The 18,174-nt window shown below is 33.3% G+C and overlaps 1 protein-coding gene across 1 annotated transcript in view; it reads right to left on the bottom strand.

Moving 5' to 3' along the window:
- Positions 1–1,209: 1,209 nt before the first annotated feature.
- Positions 1,210–18,174, bottom strand: part of LOC127853314 (E3 ubiquitin-protein ligase rnf213-alpha-like) — a 95,141-nt gene continuing 78,176 nt past the window's right edge. The window contains exons 67-91 of the mRNA XM_052387731.1: positions 17,787–18,035; positions 17,095–17,212; positions 16,438–16,715; positions 15,961–16,075; positions 15,614–15,727; positions 15,283–15,387; positions 14,771–14,824; positions 14,354–14,545; positions 13,670–13,763; positions 13,426–13,460; positions 13,182–13,279; positions 12,827–12,971; positions 12,477–12,642; positions 10,226–10,326; positions 10,027–10,084; positions 9,529–9,731; positions 7,545–7,674; positions 7,213–7,299; positions 6,734–6,923; positions 5,894–6,122; positions 5,345–5,419; positions 4,899–5,090; positions 4,377–4,475; positions 3,997–4,196; positions 1,210–2,731 (exon numbers count right to left, since the gene is read on the bottom strand). Of these exons, the coding sequence (XP_052243691.1) occupies positions 2,566–2,731; positions 3,997–4,196; positions 4,377–4,475; positions 4,899–5,090; positions 5,345–5,419; positions 5,894–6,122; positions 6,734–6,923; positions 7,213–7,299; positions 7,545–7,674; positions 9,529–9,731; positions 10,027–10,084; positions 10,226–10,326; positions 12,477–12,642; positions 12,827–12,971; positions 13,182–13,279; positions 13,426–13,460; positions 13,670–13,763; positions 14,354–14,545; positions 14,771–14,824; positions 15,283–15,387; positions 15,614–15,727; positions 15,961–16,075; positions 16,438–16,715; positions 17,095–17,212; positions 17,787–18,035 (3,493 nt within the window). The 3' untranslated portion in view covers positions 1,210–2,565. The remainder of the gene's footprint in view (positions 2,732–3,996; positions 4,197–4,376; positions 4,476–4,898; positions 5,091–5,344; positions 5,420–5,893; positions 6,123–6,733; positions 6,924–7,212; positions 7,300–7,544; positions 7,675–9,528; positions 9,732–10,026; positions 10,085–10,225; positions 10,327–12,476; positions 12,643–12,826; positions 12,972–13,181; positions 13,280–13,425; positions 13,461–13,669; positions 13,764–14,353; positions 14,546–14,770; positions 14,825–15,282; positions 15,388–15,613; positions 15,728–15,960; positions 16,076–16,437; positions 16,716–17,094; positions 17,213–17,786; positions 18,036–18,174) is intronic.

The raw sequence follows: 18,174 nt of genomic DNA on the forward strand, positions 1-18,174 counted from the left end.
GCTACCATATTAGACCTAGTACAACGATTATGTACGCCAGACACTGGCTTAAAATTCTCACCCATATACTCTGGTGCAAGGCCATTTCTAATCTTATGTACATGACAAAGTATGATCTGTTCTACTCTTTTTGAAACAGGCAGCCAACCTAAATGTGAAAACTGTTCTTGACCAACATGTGATCTGTTATCCATATTCAGAACAAACCTAATCATCTTGTTTTGTGCAGTTTGAAGCCTATTTTTAAGTGACTGAATAAGACCAGGGTACCGAAAAGAGCAGGCATAGTCAAAGTGGCACTGTATAAGAGACATGACAAGGAGTTTTCTGGTGTGCAATGTTAAGAACTTACTATTTCTGTATAGGAACTTTAACCTTGAGTTTGCCTTTGTAATAATTGATCTAGCAATGGTTTTACCAGACAGGAACTGGTCCAATACAGCACCTAGGTACTTAACAGAACTTGATGGAGTAATTGACACATCATTGCAAGAGACATTTAACTGAGAATTTGACCTTAGTTTGGGCTTTGAGCCAAACAATATAGATTCTGTTTTACCAAGATGTAGAGAAAGTTTATTGTCCACTAACCACTCACTTATAAGTACGAGATCGCTAGAAAGAATGGATTCAATTTCTGAAATGTGTTTACCAGCTACCAGGATGCCAGTATCATCAGCATAAAGTAAAATTTTATTTCTTACCACAGCGGCCATATCATTCACATAAATTAAAAATAAAAGGGGACCTAAAATGGAGCCCTGAGGAACACCACATGAGATGGAGGCCTCGAAGGACATAGTACCTGATACGTCAACAACCTGATGGCGATCGGAGAGATAGGAGGTAAACCACCTGACTGCGTCACTATGGAGACCAATAGCCTCAAGTTTCATGATTAAAATACTATGATTGACGGTATCGAAGGCCTTCTGTAGGTCTAACAATATCATACCAACCATCTTACCTTCATCCATCTTAAAACGAATATAATCAGATATATGGGTAAGGCAGGTGTCTGTAGAATAGCCACGCCTAAATCCTGATTGATAGCTATACAGAAGCTTTTTGTCATTCAAGTAACCTTCAACTTGGTCATAAATTACTCTTTCAAGGATCTTTGAAATGATACTTAAGATCGAAACCGGTCTGTAGTTTTCAACCTCAGTCTTAACACTTTTCTAATAATATATATAATAACCAATAATAACCAATATATTACATAAATTAAAGATATAGGCTTAACATCAATTATATGCAATAAAAAAATAATGAATAACCAAACAAAAGTTTTAGCAGCTCATCGATAAATCATACCATTGGCCGATAAAAACAAAAATCGCTTTATGTATGTTGAAAGAAAAGCAACGAAACGGCGCTTTTTAATCAATACACAAAATAAAATATAAATTATGTAATTAAACCAAAAAGCAAAATCATAGCAAACCGTTATGATGCAATTGCATTTTTTTATGTAAAAACGTGCTTTTTGCTATTAATTGCACCTAAAGTTATAATTTAATCATGTTGACAATTGCTAACTTACAATTTATCGTCATCTGTTATGGTCAATTTGAGAGAGATTATGTTTTTCGAAAGCATTCCTTTTGAAAGCATTTCAATAAATAATTATAATCAACAGGCCTTTTCACTTGCGTCATTGCTTATATGTCGATGTTAATCGTATTGCAAAACTTATGGAATTCAAGCATTTTATCTCCATAATTTGATGTTTTCTGTACACTCATTAACTACTTACTAACAAACAATTTATAATTTTAAAATAATAAAACATAATAAAATCTATCAAATCGTCAAATGTATAAACGCTATGAACATAGAATATAATGTATACATAAGAAAGTCATAATACTGTAATGAACAAGTTAAAATTATGAAGGGTAAAATATACGAATTTGTCTTATACAACATAAATGGAAATAACATCCAATATTCTATCAAACAAAAAAATCAATTATAACTTAAAACGTTAAATAGGATAGTGTAAAAACATACATGTACTAAACTCACAGTTAAAACGATAATGCAATTACATAAGCAGTATAAATCCAATTTACACTTATAATTTGAATGGATAATCTGGTATAAAGAGCATAAAATAAGTATTTTATCCCATATACCGTTAATGCCGTCACTTAAGTTCATGCACTTTAGTACAATGATTGTGCTATGTAGTGAGGCTGAAGTATGTTAAATATAACAGTATTAACACATATATTGGTGATGTAATTATATTATGCTATTAAATAAAAACATGTGTATGCATTTTAACAATAATTTATAGCAATATCAGTTATACATCAAATCGCACAGCGTAACAATCAATCAATTGCATGTTCATTATATAAATAGTCAGTTAATACAGTCTCATTTTGGTTTATTTACAAAACATAGATGTATCTTCACTCAAGTTACAATGGAACCACAAAACACTTAAATAAACTTCCAATTTACATATTACAATATTAAATCAACAACCCAACAATTGTGCAAGTTATGCTCAGTTCAAAAATAAACAATCACAGTTCTAACATACATGCGTATTTAGTACCGCCGCCTGTTCCCTAATTTTCTGGTCAAAGTTGTGTAAGCCAAAACCCAGGCTTTTGCTCCATGTTTGTACAATATATCATGTGGAAAGTCTTCCAATGTTGCAACATCCAGAGCCAACATACTCAGTTCAACATACGCACGCAACCCATCAACAAATCTGTAAATACAAGCATCATTTCATGTTAATTCCATGGTTCAATTATTTAAGGATTTCAATTCACTTGTTCTTAGAAATGTGTTTCACATTCTGACGCCCCCAAAACACAGGTTTAGACACAGACAGATCAACTTAACAATATGATATGGACTAAAATACCATCAACATATTCTTAAGTGTAAAAAAAAGACAAAAGGGAATTAATTATCCACAACTGGTCGCAACTAAACTCAGTTCTTAATATTATCTGTTCATGAAGGTTTTTCAGCTGTTTAAGTTTAAATCAAATCACTAAGAAGGTAAAGACGAGTTCAGTACACACAATTTGCAGGACTTTTTTTATTTATATTTGAATAAAACATGTGTCCATAGGGTACAGACTATACCACATTCCACTTTAACTTTAACCTATGAAGAAGACAGACTGGTGTTCCATGCCATGGTTGACATTTCTGCCAAGTTGTTTCACTTCCCTCAATAGAAAGCAACGTTATAGCACTGACCAACACATATTGCGACTTCTATATGCAATTTTTGGAAGGGCGGGGGAAGGCGAATAAAACAGGCAAACAGCAAGAATTCAGACAAAAAATGTTTCGAAAATCAGTTCTTTACGATTATCTACACATATAGGTATTCATATTCAAAAGTTTGAGCAAAAATCTGGCAAACAGTAACAGAGAAGTTTATTACACCCGCTTGTGAGTCTTATTAAGTCTAAATCAGAAGAGCAAACAAAGGATCATTTTGCCAAAAACTCGTCGCACACAAAATTCCTTCTGTTACACTCATATATCAATGTAAGGTCATTCAGCTGTGAAATTTGAGCGAGATCCACGTAGCCATTTAAGAAGAATTATCACATAAGCTCTTTTGTGAATAAAATTAACAAAGGGTAAAAATTCTGCCAAGACTGGTTGTGGCTAAAGTTCCTGTTTCTATGATTACAATTAAAATCATTAAGCTGAACACGTTTGATCCACCCAGCAGTTAGAGTTGAACACAAAGGCTTCGAGACTAAAGCACGTACGGAAAAGTGTAATATTAAATGCCTCCCACTCTGTCAGGACATAAACTCCCCAAACATAACCTCAGGAGCTGTGGAGAAATTATAAACAAATCCCTAAATCTTTGTTTTATTAACATAGAAGAAATAAATATTTCTATGATAATTGGATACTGATTTGTCATTTGTGCAAGTAAATATGAGTTGTATGTAAATGATCCACTCAAACAAACTGAATTTATTAGGTATGTGTACATACATGTATCTGCTTGTGTCTATATAATCCTCATTTTCATCGTTTTGGCGGATGGACACACTGAGTAGCAGGAATTCATGCATGGCTTCCAGTATGTTCGTAAGTTTATCCACGGTAAGGTTATTAATGTAATCTAGGAAACTGGCTTCCAGTTGAGCATCCAAATCTGTATACATGTCATGTTGTAATGTTTCAAACACCTCCTGAAAAATAATTGCTCACCAGTGTTTCAAAGGAACCCAGTTCAAATGACAGTAATCATTTATCTTAATAGTACAATATCCATATAAAGTGTACAATTAACATCAGTAGCCTTGCATGGTGAGAGAAAACGATTGACATGTACACAGCTGGCGACAGTGTGCGCTCGTTTATTAACTCACCTCTGTGCTCTGTCGATAGTCTATTAGAAACTTTGATTTTTGGAATGACAACAGCAGCCACAACGCCCTTGCATGCTGCAGCTCACAGCACTGGCGGGCCTTTAAAGTAGACAATTTAGTTCAGTAATTGCAACATTTGATTCTTTTTTAAGCAAATGAAACAACACAACAGCAATTGATTATTTAACTCTTCTATATTTTAAACATATATATAATGCATTTGTCATTTCGGCATGATAATTAATTGCACATATGTCTAAATTTTATAAATGTAACACACATTTTGACTTGAATGAAATTATGTTAAAACTGGCATCTCTGGACTTAACATAGCATTAAAGGAGACGATGATAGCAACATTTTGGTCATTGCAACGTTTGAATCTTATTGTAACCAAGAGCAACAGCAATAAAACACCAATAGATTATTAAATATATCTAGATTATTAACACATTTCATTTTTATTACAAATATGACAAAAACATATTTTTTCTCTGAAATAAAATATATTGAACATTTTACCTTTTGACTTAACATAGCATCTTCAATCTGCAATGTCTCAACCATAAATGTGATAAGTTGTGCAGTGGGATGACCCCCAGTTGTTTTCAGAAAGCTGATAGCAATATCCAGATTATCGAGGGATCTGCACACATCAGGCAGTCGTCGTAATTCTTCGCATATTTGAGTGCGCACTGCTCCGTTCAGATTTGTCTTTTTAAATTTGGAAATTAAAAAAAATAAACTTTAACAATTTAATCATAAATTTAACAACGTAAACAAGTTTCAATATAAATACAAACTGATCAAACATTTGAATAAATAGAAAACGTATTATATAATGTTTTATTACATATAAATACCAGCATTATTTTAATATGGTTTTATAAAATTGTGTGCTATATGTATTGTTATGAAAGCTCTACAAAACGATAAAGGCAATATAAAATACAATAATTTCATTTAACCTGCGGAATCCTCTCTGACAGTTTCATTAAAACACTCTGATTCGTAACCTCAGTCCTGTAGATCATCTGATCGATCTGTAACAAACGAAATTAACTTCTTATGAAGTGATATGCTATAATATAGCATGATATTACAATACGTTTATTATACACCAAGCAGTAATTATTTAAGCAGCTGCATTGGTTTTGGAAAACGCAAGTTATTTAAAGCGACTAGTTATTTGAAACGTAAAATCAATACTTTCAATTAAAACGATAAAACACACTGAACTCAGACTGCACTTTCCAATAAAACCATTCAATCATTTATGGTTTTCATGGTTACTAAAAATGTTGTGCTTGCATGTAGTAATTTGTTCATGTTTGCTGTTATAGACATATGAATGAATGTGGATGCCATACTTTTAAATTATGAATAGTTATTAGAAAAAACACATTTCAAACCTAAATTGTAAAATATAGAACTGACAACTTGACTATATGTGTGGAAGTTTTTACTTATACAGAAGACAAACTAAATCTGCAGTTATACAGACAAATATTCCAAACCTCCAGAAAACGGCCAAATTCTATCATTGACTTGGAGTAGAGAAGCCTGTCAATAAGCTGTCTCTCCATGCCAGCAAAGTCATACTCAATCTTGGTCCCGACGCCCATCTCGAAGGAGTAATGACAGTTGGCCAACACAAGGGGCATTAAGTCATGTACATGGGTATAACTGATCAGATGTGCCGAAGTCACTGCCATTGGTTTGATTGATGGGTGTCTTGTGTCTTTTCTGTTTAAAATACATACAATTTACAGCATTGTTACCACGACTACTGTTTTTAAGTACATATAAGTGAGCATATAATTACTACATAAAGAATGTAGTAACATAAATAAACAAGGGATGTGTTTGTCAAGAAACACAATGCCCCCTATTACACGCTTTGAAGCCATACATTTGACCTTTGATCTTGAGGGATGACCTTGACTTTCACCACTCAAAATATGCAGCTCCATGAGATACACATGCATGCCAAATATCAAGTTGCTATATTCAATATTCAAAAAGTTATGAGCAAACTTTAACGAAGGTTAAAGTTAAAAAAAGAAAAATACAATAACATTTGACCTTTGACCTTGAAGTATGACCTTGACCTTGATTTTTCACCACTCAAAATGTGCAGCTCCATGAGATACACATGCATGCCAAATATGAAGTTGCTATCTTCAATATTGCAAAAGTTATTAAACTTTAACCAAGGTTAAAGTTTTGGGACAGAATGACAGACGGGCCAAAACAATATACCCCCGATTATTCAATCCGGGGGAATACAATGATAACCCAAGAAAAACATAATTAGGTTCAAAAGTTTGCTATACAAAATTATGTGTATAATGTACCTTCCAGAGCCCATAATGTAGCTATCTAAGAAGCTGTTTTGTTTTCGGAAAAGAAAATCGAGCATGACATAAGAACATAGGCCCGGGCCACTGGTTGACGGAAGAAACACTGCTATCTGCGTGTCATCATCTATTGTTTGGTGGCAAAACTCCTTTGGAACATACATTCTTCCAAACTCAGTAGGGCAACCTAAAATATTTCATATGAATACAGTTTACTAACGTGTTTCAATATATGGTTAATAAGGGTTAATACTCGAAAGTGTTACATCAGAATAATTTATAACTATGGACTGCTACATCTTTAATGATACATATTACACATGTTTAGGTAAATTTGTGCTATTGTTCTAAATGGGAACCACGTCATTGTAAGAATTATCAGAAATTATACACATAGCAAATGTTCAAGTAAATGTACATAATTATTCTGCATGGAAAAAGAACATGTAAGCACAAGTAATCAACGAAATAAACACCATATTGTTCCAGGGTCTTCCTTGTGATTTCCCATGCACACGCAAAATCATTTATCAATCCTTCAGTTTCATGACCAACTGCGAGCTCTGCAATGTGGATGAAACATATGATATATTAATCAAATACTTAAAAAATCTTTCACTTTTATCACGTTTATTTATAATTATTCTTTAAAGAAGAACTTGGAAGTTATTTTCAAAAATAAACATCAAAGTTCTTTATAAATAATACTCAGCTGCTAATGCTTTAATTTGTTTTCATCAAGTACAAAAAAAAAAACAACATAACATCAAATAAGACAATTTAATTGAGCAATAAAAACCCCACTTACCTTTCTTTAAATCTTTTACTTTGATCGAGTTTGCTTCAGTTTTGTCGAGTTTCTTCTGGTATTTCTGGAGTAGAGCTCGTTGAAGACGGAGAATATTTGGTATATATCTGAGGGCCTGCAGAAAGCAGTCCTACAAAGACATGGTACAGAATGTAAACCCCAGTAAAGATTTATAACTCAATGTATTCATTTGTTTTTCTCTTCAAGCGAAAATGGGTCTTATGCCATATTGATCATGAACTACCACGTCCACTGATGATAATATGAAAGCTTGTGAGCAACGCTAGTATTATATGACATGAGCCTCATTTTCGGATGATATAGCTAAAACATTGTACCAAAATGGCAGGATCTTTAGATAAAAGTATTATGTACTTAGGTAAATGACATAACCTGAAGTATAACACTATTTCCTTTTTGAGAGCTCGGAATATTACATTTCAGTTCGAGTTTGCATGATAATACTATGCTAAAATAAAATTAATCAATCCATGAATAATTTGAATACCAAATATAGTATGCATTCAATAAACACAAATAGCCCCGATGGAATTATTTATCAATCTATATTGATTTATAAGCCGATTTGAATAAGTCTAGGTGGAAAAGTAAGCGTAATTCAATGTCAAAATGGGGTCAATTGATGCTGAGTGTTTTATAAACCATATAAAAGGTTTTTATTTTTAATTTGTTGCATTATTGCTTAAAGGATCTATTTGGGTTAACCAAAAATAAATAATTTCTGTCCAAAAGTAATCTAACGTCAAGATATAATTGATGTATGGTTGATGTACGGTATGGTTAACCATTTTGGGAAAAAACGAAGATGGGGCAAATAGATATGTGACTAAAGTATCAGTCAGTGGGGGGGGGGGTTAAAAAACAACATGGCAAGGCTACAAAACCAAATGACTGGCCCCTAAGGAACGTTCATGCTAGGTCTGAAGATAAGTAAGCTACACACATAATGTCAGAGCCATACCTCCATCCAAAGGGTAGTTATTAACTGGAAACCCTTTTCTATTTTTAGTAACGTTGAGTTACAGTTACACTGACCTTCACTGATATGTCAAAATACAATTCAAAGCTAGCTCTCTATGCAAGCTTGCTATACCTTATTTTAATTACATTCATTCAATGTCAACCAAAGTTATAAAAAGAAAACACATGTTCGCTGTTTTTCTAAAATTGGTATTGACCTTGATCTGACTCACCCAAAAAGATACCCCACGTTAGGTCTGCATATAAACTACCTATACATAGAATTGACGTTCAATAACTGCATCCAATCTCAATTTACTTAGGTGATTTTTTTAATAAATACTTTTAGTAACACTGACCTTAACATGGACTGGGCACGCTTTAAGTAAAACCAAATGCTAAGTCTTTGTGGCTTTTGTGCTGCATATACAGTTTGATCAATATTTGTCAATCGAAACTAAAGTTATCGACCAGAAACAAACAGTTTGACATCCCCCGCCATATTTCAATCTGTTAATCAGGATTTTTATGTTCGTTGAAAGCCTGCTTCAAAACCTTAAACATTGATATACACTGGGATTGAGGACTTATATTATAATATCTCATATCGTTTTCCCATTGTAAATATCACCTTATTATACCAGCATTATTTCATTATGTCGTGCCATTGGGCTATTCGCTTTATTTAACTCCATAAAATGTAATGAAGTGGCCCAATAAAATGCATGAAATATGGATACATTTGGAAGATTAAAGTTGAAGCAAGATTTTGAAATGCAAGTATGCCCGTTTTACTCATTTTGGTTGTTTGTATTTATTTTCAAGTGTAGTAATGTTAGTGAAACAAAATACTAGGAGCACATATGCGTCTGATGTCATCACGAGAGCCTCGTTCTAAATGTTAATAAAATGATTGATATAAGGAGATGCGTGATATAAGGAAACCATATGATATGTACTCTGCACCTCGAATGTATATGATATTTATAAAAATAAACTGTACCTCATTCATGAAACGTTGAAGAACAAGAGGTGGCTTAGTTCTGGTGCCATCTTGACCTTTGGACTTGAGGGTCTGGCACATGTGCTCTATAGTAATTGGTGTTCGGAATCTCCACATCCTCGGAATGTTCACCAGCTGGTTGGCGTCCTCTAGTTCTTGGCTACTATCAGTTTCGTATATGAGGCACATCAAAGGATCAGCTCCTATCAATGAATAATATAATTTACTAACCACAATGCATGCAATTTATTTAAATGTAATTTCCAATAAAATAATGTTAATTTTTAAGTGAAGGTGGGGTTGATTCGTATTATAAAACAATTGGAAAAGCGTCATATTCGGTAAAATAAATAAATAAAAAAAATATTTCCAGAATGAATGGTCCCTTCAAACTGACAATGTGGCCGTTTAAACTATAACTAATTATTTTGTGATTTGTCAACAAAAATCCACATTATGTACATATGGTGTTTCGTTATTGTACATACTAATACTCACCCAGTCTTTGGTCTGTCACAAGACGATTATTCCAGTTTCTCAGCAATGCATCCACATTCTGAAGGCAATTATATCAAATGCTTGAATTGTATTAAATGAGATTTAAAAATAAATATTAAGTCTTAACAATTGGTGCATGTAAATTTCTGTTTACGAAAACACAACAGCGTAAAAAAAGTAACTAAAAAAAACAACATACCACAAGGACGTCGTGTAGAATTTGGGCAGAAAACTCAGCTTCCCATGCTTTTCGATCAGCTTTCGAGGACAATCTGGCTACTGATTGTGACACCCTTGTTTCTTAATGAACAATAACATAATTTGCACTTTAATCAATAACATAAAATTAAAAAACAACAGGTTTTCGAAGAATAAATTAAAAAAAAAAGATCCCTACAACAATTGTTTTAAGGTAGCGCACCCTTAATAGGCACATATCCAAATATAATCTAATTAATTATTTTCTTAACCAGCATCATTTCACTGAACTACATGCAAATTTGTAGGTAGGCTTTTCATGCTTAAAAAAAAATATATACAGATTTTTTCATAACCACCACCACACTCGGCTTTTGTCCAGTTTATTTTCACCCCTGGGGTATATAAAAGTTCTATAATTCATACAAATTTCCAAATATGGACATGCAGTTGGTGTGCACAGATGCAGTAAAGGTGTTTAAAGTTTAAACAAGATGAAATAAGTATTCTTTTTACAGACATTTATTTTTTACAAATTTTTATCTATAGAAGAGCGCCATGAAATGTAAGTGATTTCAGCCCAGTAAACATTGGGTTGGTTAAAAACAAAGTGTCATAAAATTCAAAATAGTATCATTTAAGTAATACTTAAACTTAGTTTTTATAGATACACTATATACAGCAAAAATACCAAGAGATAGAGAGATTTACCGTTTTCTTTTTGAAAAAAAATATAAATGCAACATGCATGATTCGTATTTTCAGCAGTAAATCACCCAATTTAGCCATTACGTTGTTTTAATTTTAAAAATTGAAGAATGTGCATAAAAACTGCAACATATTTAACAATAAACATAGCGTATATGCTATATTAAATCAAATTACGTAAACAAATAAATAAAAAGCGCCGCAAAAAGTATGCGATGGCGGCAGGATTCGAACCTGTGCGGGAAGATCCCAAAAGATTTCTAGTCTATCGCTTTAACCTTTGACCACGACAACTTTACATTAAGATAAAGCTTAAATCAGATATAAATAAATAAACAGTTAAAAAGGCTCTGCGATCTTTGAAGAAATCGTGAAATCGTATTTTTCAGAATTTGGTATATATATATTTTATATAAAGTCAATTTTAATTGTGAAAATACTGTATTATAAAGAAATAACGTAAACATATATCAAAATTCAAAGTTTGAAGAAAAAAAATCATCTCTCGGAAATAACCGATCATTGAAGATCGGCAATGGTCGTAAAATAAATCGCGGGAAATCATTAGAGGTGCGCTTCCTTAATACAAAGCATTTAAATATAGTTGATATGTATATCAATTTTATGGTAGTTAAATACAGAGAACCATAAGTAAGATTACATTGCTATTTGTAATTCATTCATAACTGGATTATTATGTAAAACTTTATACAAAATGACTGAACGATGTCTGACTAAAATCTAGGAACATAGGGCATTATTTTGATGTAATGATTTGTGTGTGTTTGAAGTAATACAATAAATCACAGGAACCCACGCAAACTCAAATACGCCATGCTTATTGTTTGACCATTGGATAGTAGGCAAGCAGAACTCGTAGTCATGAATAATTGATGCGAAAGCTCATTGGTTTCCATGTCTGGTTCAGCAGGGAAAATTAATCAAACGACGTGTTTTCAAAACAGTTACAATACAGGCGGTTTTTCGCTTTGTCAAATGAAATAATGCCTGTCTGCTTTGTTCACATTAACCGTATTCCGCTCCAATGATGGATACTTCCAAGACTTCGTTCGAAAAAAACATATCTTTACGTGAAGTGTAATTTTTATAGTATTTTGTTGGTTTATCAATATTTATAATATATACCGTGTGTTTCTACCAAACTATTGCTTATATCCTTTTCCAATAATAAATATTATGTTTTGTTGTTAAATGTTTGGTCGCGTTTAGCAGTATTTTAGTTACATTTGATTGGAAGTAAAACTACGTTTCATGGGCAAACTCAGCATGTCTATGAACATCATCGTATTAAGTGCACAACTATTTTAGCAAGTTTCTGATAAAGCCGTACTTGCATCACATGTATGGTACAATAACATTTCATAACAATTTCCCAAAGAAATGAGGAGTAAAAGCTCGAATTCTAAATGTAAATCTTAGAAATGAAAATCCAGTGCTCAGCCAACAGAACTAGAGAGATACGTTGATAACGTTACACTTCACATACAGAAAATAGACAGTTATCCTCGATTAACATGTAGTACCTCTCATCCTCATCATAATGTTTATCGCTATGTGCATGAGTAGAAGGACATCGTCTTTACTTCGTCCTAGAGCTCGTTGTAAATCGTGTATGTTACTACTGATGTGATCCAACAAAAAACCGGGTACCTGATTATCTTCAAGATCAGGCTTAATAACAGCGTTCACCTGTTAAATATACACCCATTCATGTGGATACGCTTCGAATTGAATACATGTATTTCATTGTTTGTTATATATGGATCATAGATGCTTCTGTGGCACTCCTACATTAAATAGTTAATAATTCAAATTCAAGTCTGTTTTTAATTACACTCATGCCAGTGAAAGTTATGTGTACATAAATACTAACCTGTTGAGCAGGACCCAGGTACATGGCCATGTGGAGGAACAGTCTGGTAGCTGTACAATAGGTAGGATTCAATTCCCGTTCAGGTCTCATAACTCCACCTCGAATGGCTCGACCCAGTATGTGGCCGGTCTGTGTTGAATCGCCCCTGAAATAAATATCAATCAAGATATATTTCGTTCACTGTTTTGCATCACTATTTTGCAAATCGCAATTTTGCTTCTTAAGACGACAAATAATATGTCGTTTTATAATCAAAGAGCTTAGGTTGTTCAACAGATATATGTTATAACCGAATTCTTTAAATGATTTGTTTGGGCATAAATTGTCGGATTATCAATTCTTTTCACATACATACCTTGAATTGACTACATTTCCTGGTAGCGCCTGATGACTAGTCCCGCCGATTTGCTGCCGACACTCGGGGCAGTTTCCAACCGAGTTAGGCCGACCACACTTAAAACAAAAAAGAGAATGCGGGCATTTGAAACACATAAAAATACATATTAATTAATATGTGTAACGTCAGGGAGTGCTTGCATTTTTTAAATAAAAATCACAATTCCATTGTATACGTAAGTCAAAATGATACATATACGTACGTCTCCTATTAAGTAAGGATGACCATTCGGACAACCTGTGAATTTTATAAGAAAGATATAACAAGTTAAAATGAACATCTAAATGTATATTGATAACAATACAACAGAGCTAATCTTTCCTCAATCGGTCAAACAAATAAATGATTGTTTTCCAGTGTTATGTTAAAAAAGTAAACAACTATTTTGAAAGTAAACGTCAACTTGATGCATTCAAAATTTATTGTAGCTTGCAAAGTTTACTTACGATAGAAAACAGGGTTATCATTTCCTCGATTTGCGAGCAAAGCAGCTTGGATGTCTTCAAGATCATCCTGTGGCATGGTTGGCAATAACATGCTCTGGATAAAGAGTGGGTCAAAGTAATACTTGGTGCATGGGTGGAAAATATCCTTCTCAGTTATACTATTAAAGTAACATGCAAATTTCTGAATACAATTATTTGATTTTAAATATATTCATTTTATCTTGATGCGTTGAACAAAGACACTCCCCAGTTTTCTTTTAGGATTCAAGTTATTTTAAAATTGCTAGATAAATGATTGAAGTTACAATCTGGACAACCTGTATAATGGTCATCTTGGGCATTTAACCTCTTAGTGTGACCATTGAACTTTGAGCTAGGGACACAGGCTTGCACGCAACACACTTACTCTACATAGCTATTGAATGTATCAAATAATTTTAAAACTGCCCAAACAATAATGAAGTTTAAGTATTAAGATGATCTATGTTACGTGCATACAAGTGGACAAACAATTTCTACAATTGGTTATTACCCTATATTATGTAGGAACAAAAAATTGAAATTAAACATTCATGTAACGTGCTCAAAATATACTTCAGTTTGTCACAGTGGCTGTATACAAACTTAACAAATGTGTAATTTTTTTATCAATTTACAATGAGTGTAACCTGTGTTTTCCTTTACCTGTATGATAGGATTTCCATTTATTAACATAATAAGTGGATCAAGAAGTGTCGATCCTGCTTGGAGTTTTGACATTACAATGTGAAAATGAGCAAGTAAACACTGTAACCCTTGGTGTGTAAGATCATTTCCTGGTCCCATCTTCAGGAAATCTGGTTTCATTTCATTGTTAACCAACATTCCCGTCAGGTCCTGTAGTGGAAAAATATACACAAATGTTTTTTATGTTATTCAATAAGTTAATTAAATTGTGAACAATTTGATTAGGTAAAAACATCCATGGAGTTGAAATTGCTCAGCTAGTACATCCTACGGAAATATAGATCGACATATTGGTTTAACTATACAGTAAATGTTGTGTATCAGTATGCTAGTAACTGAGAGCATATACGTTATTAATTAACCTCAACTTCATACCTTGTCTTGAATCATATTGGAAGCCGCTAGATATTCATTCAGCTTTGGCAACCCCTTAAAAAACAATATACAATCTTAAAAACTAATATAATGGGGTAAACTTAGCAGAACACATCAAAATACATCCAAATAAACTTATGTTTTAATAGAATATCCTAAATATTCTTTCTATTAAACATAGTGGAACAAACCTATATATTTCATGATCTAATACTTTTAAAGACATGATGGGTGTATAATTGTATATATAACTAACACAAAACTTAACTTTGTTCGTTCCCGCATTGTCATAATAGGGCTTTGCAAAATATATAACCCATGATCTCAAAAGTCATGAAGATCTGCGGATACATTAATATCACTTTTCGAAGTAATAGTATGAGTTTTTATTAAAAATGATGAATGTAAGTGCACTTCAGAAAATACACAAAACAGACCTATTAATAGGAATGCTTTATTTTTTATACTAGTGTATTCAAGTATAGAAAGATGAACAAAAAATAGAATCTTACATGCGTAGGTCCACGCGCTGACTGCCGTACATTTGAGCATGTAATCTCTCGGTGTATGGCCAGTTGCAAGTAGGTTTCCACTGGCTCTCCTCGTGTGTGAATGCCCTGCAATAGAAACACAATTCTTGTAAGATCACATTTAAGTTTGTGCAACAATTATCATGATACTATATAGTTTACATAACAACTTACTGAAATTTGCACACGCAGACATTGCATACATTGATCATGTAGAAGTTAAACGTTAAAAAGTTCAAACTGGATGTCTACAACTATTATCAGTTTGCCACGCAATGATAGCAAAACGTTTTTTATTTAAAAACGAACTTACCTGCAGTAACTCTTCTAATTTGGTAATGTCTTCGCCAAGAACAGCTCTTGCAATTGCTTCCCTGATACTTGTGTACGCATCGCCGCATATGATGTATCTGTCACATACCTCCGTCTGAAAACAAATCGAATAATTTTCACTAAGAAGTAGGACGCACATACATTTGATCGCTCCCTAGCAAAAAATCTTCAAATTAATGCCTTATAGAAAATCGAACAAATTACTTTCTTATATGGTCATATATGTAATTGATAACCTTACTAGTTGACCAAAATGAGAAAAATGTACAATTTAATCTTTATAATGCATGATGATGTTTAATGTAGATTATGACAACATTCATTTACCTGTTGTTCGGTGCCTTCAATAGCCAGCCATTTAAAGATGGATACCGCTGACCTTGACAACCTCTGATACACATCTATACCATACCGTCGACACAACAGCTTTACCAAGTAAACCCTGCAACAATAACAACGTTAGTAGAAAACACACAGCTTTGTAAATACATGAAAAATAACCTCACAATAGCCATATATAACAAATACACTTTATTTTTGAGTGTTTAATCTTTAAGTGTGATATCTTGTCGGACATAACAAAATGCTGGACATAGCATGAGTCAATGGGAAATTTATAAACTTATCTTTTAGCCTCACACAGTTTCGTATGGTAAGTGACTAAACAGGGGTTGACAATATATAGAATGTAATGTGTTAATTAATGTTTAAATTTGCAAACTGCATGGGTTTAGTTTTTAGTTTCTAAAGGAAGCACTCTTAATTTCTACCTAGAAGTATAAGTAAGCGTACGCTATGACTTACTTTGGCCAATTTGTTAGTGTATTTTCACACAGCAATTTAGCAGCTTGTATTATTTTCCGATCGTCGGGTGATACTGTTTGAATGCTAGCACCATGCGATAGGCATCTTACGAGGCACTGCGCTGCTACTTCTAAACAACATCTTGTTGATGCAATGGCTGACAACAAGTCAGTTAGTTCTGCGGGGTTGTTCATTACTCTGACAGCGTTTTCCAGAGAATGGCAAACAATCAGCGATTTCGATTCTCCACTTTGCTCCAAAGAATGGAATTGTGTATCCTGAAATTATATTAAACTTCAAGTATAATACTTGGATTATTTTTAAAGCTGTTTACATTTCCGACTAGCAATGCCATAATTATGTGCTGCACAATAACTATGTTATCCTTAGAAACATTCTTATCTATACGGAGAATCATGTAAATGAATTGTTTTAACATAACTGGGATTCCGTAAGAGTGCGTTGTCACCAATTAGGATGCAATGTTAAATTTTGCGACAAAAACTGTTACCGATGCAACAAGTGTAAAATGTAGTAAACATTAAAGTATGTATAGCTTTTTCAAAAATATTTTTTTAAAGCTTGTGACATAAGTTATACATAATATAAATTATGTAAACAAAAAGTACTGTGCGCGCATTTGTTGTGTTATAATACCTCCCAACAGTGTATGATCAGCAAATACATGTCTATCATCTCTCTGGTGCTGACGTCCACACCCAAATTGGTCTCTTCAATGTACTGGCTTAGATATTTGGAAACGTATTGCTCATTTCTGCAATGACGAATTGCAGTGGCTAGTCTTATACATGTATCAACAAAGGCTTGGGTTGTATGATGATTATAACTGTGATGGTAATAACTATTTTGTATTGAATAACATCTCGTTTTCATAGTCATTATGCCATTTAATTGTAAATAAAGGAATGCCTGAAAAAATATGCTACCACATTTAAGGTAATGAAAAAAAACATTTTAAGATGCATTATGAAGCTTTTGTTTCTAAATATATAAAACAGTCGTAATGTTTGTCAACACTGTCAATAAACTAAGTAATGAAAATGAAATACAAATTAACCGACTGAATTTCCCTTCCTTCTCAACTGATGCATAAAAAAGTTGCACATTTTTTCAAAAATGTTCTGGTTAAGAAAGTTCAAACCTTCATCATTATTCCGCACACATACCGTAAGAGTTTTGTTCAATTTGACTAAGCAAATCACCAGTTCATAAAAGAGCACAATCCCTCACATATTGTACTATTTAACAAATGTATTAAATGCTAACCACGTTTGTAACAGGACTACTGTATACTTCAAACAGAAAACGCACAAAGAACACGTGGTTACCTCGACTTCATCATCAACTGCAGCAGGAATGATCTGAAGACAGGGTTGGGATCAACACCTGTGTCAAATATATTCATGTTCTTTGTGTACCGTCTTCCGACCTTTGAAGTACAAGTTACATAGCTAAGAAGCTTGCTAAGTACTTCTTCCGATGGTGGCTCTTCATCAGCAAAGCACAGTTGGGTAACTGCCTCCAAAAAGAATGTGTTACACTGCTGCTGGTATTTCTCCAGCTTCTCATTGCCAATCCTGACAAAAATGAAATATGTTTATTGAGCCTTTTAATTGTGTCTTGTTCTGTGAAAGCTGGTCATAATGCATTTGCGTAAAGTGTCGTCCCAGATTAGCCTGTGCAGTTCGCACAGGCTAATCAGGGACGACACTTTCC

Source organism: Dreissena polymorpha, chromosome 12 (assembly GCF_020536995.1).
Source record: "Dreissena polymorpha isolate Duluth1 chromosome 12, UMN_Dpol_1.0, whole genome shotgun sequence".
Taxonomy (NCBI): domain Eukaryota; kingdom Metazoa; phylum Mollusca; class Bivalvia; order Myida; family Dreissenidae; genus Dreissena; species Dreissena polymorpha.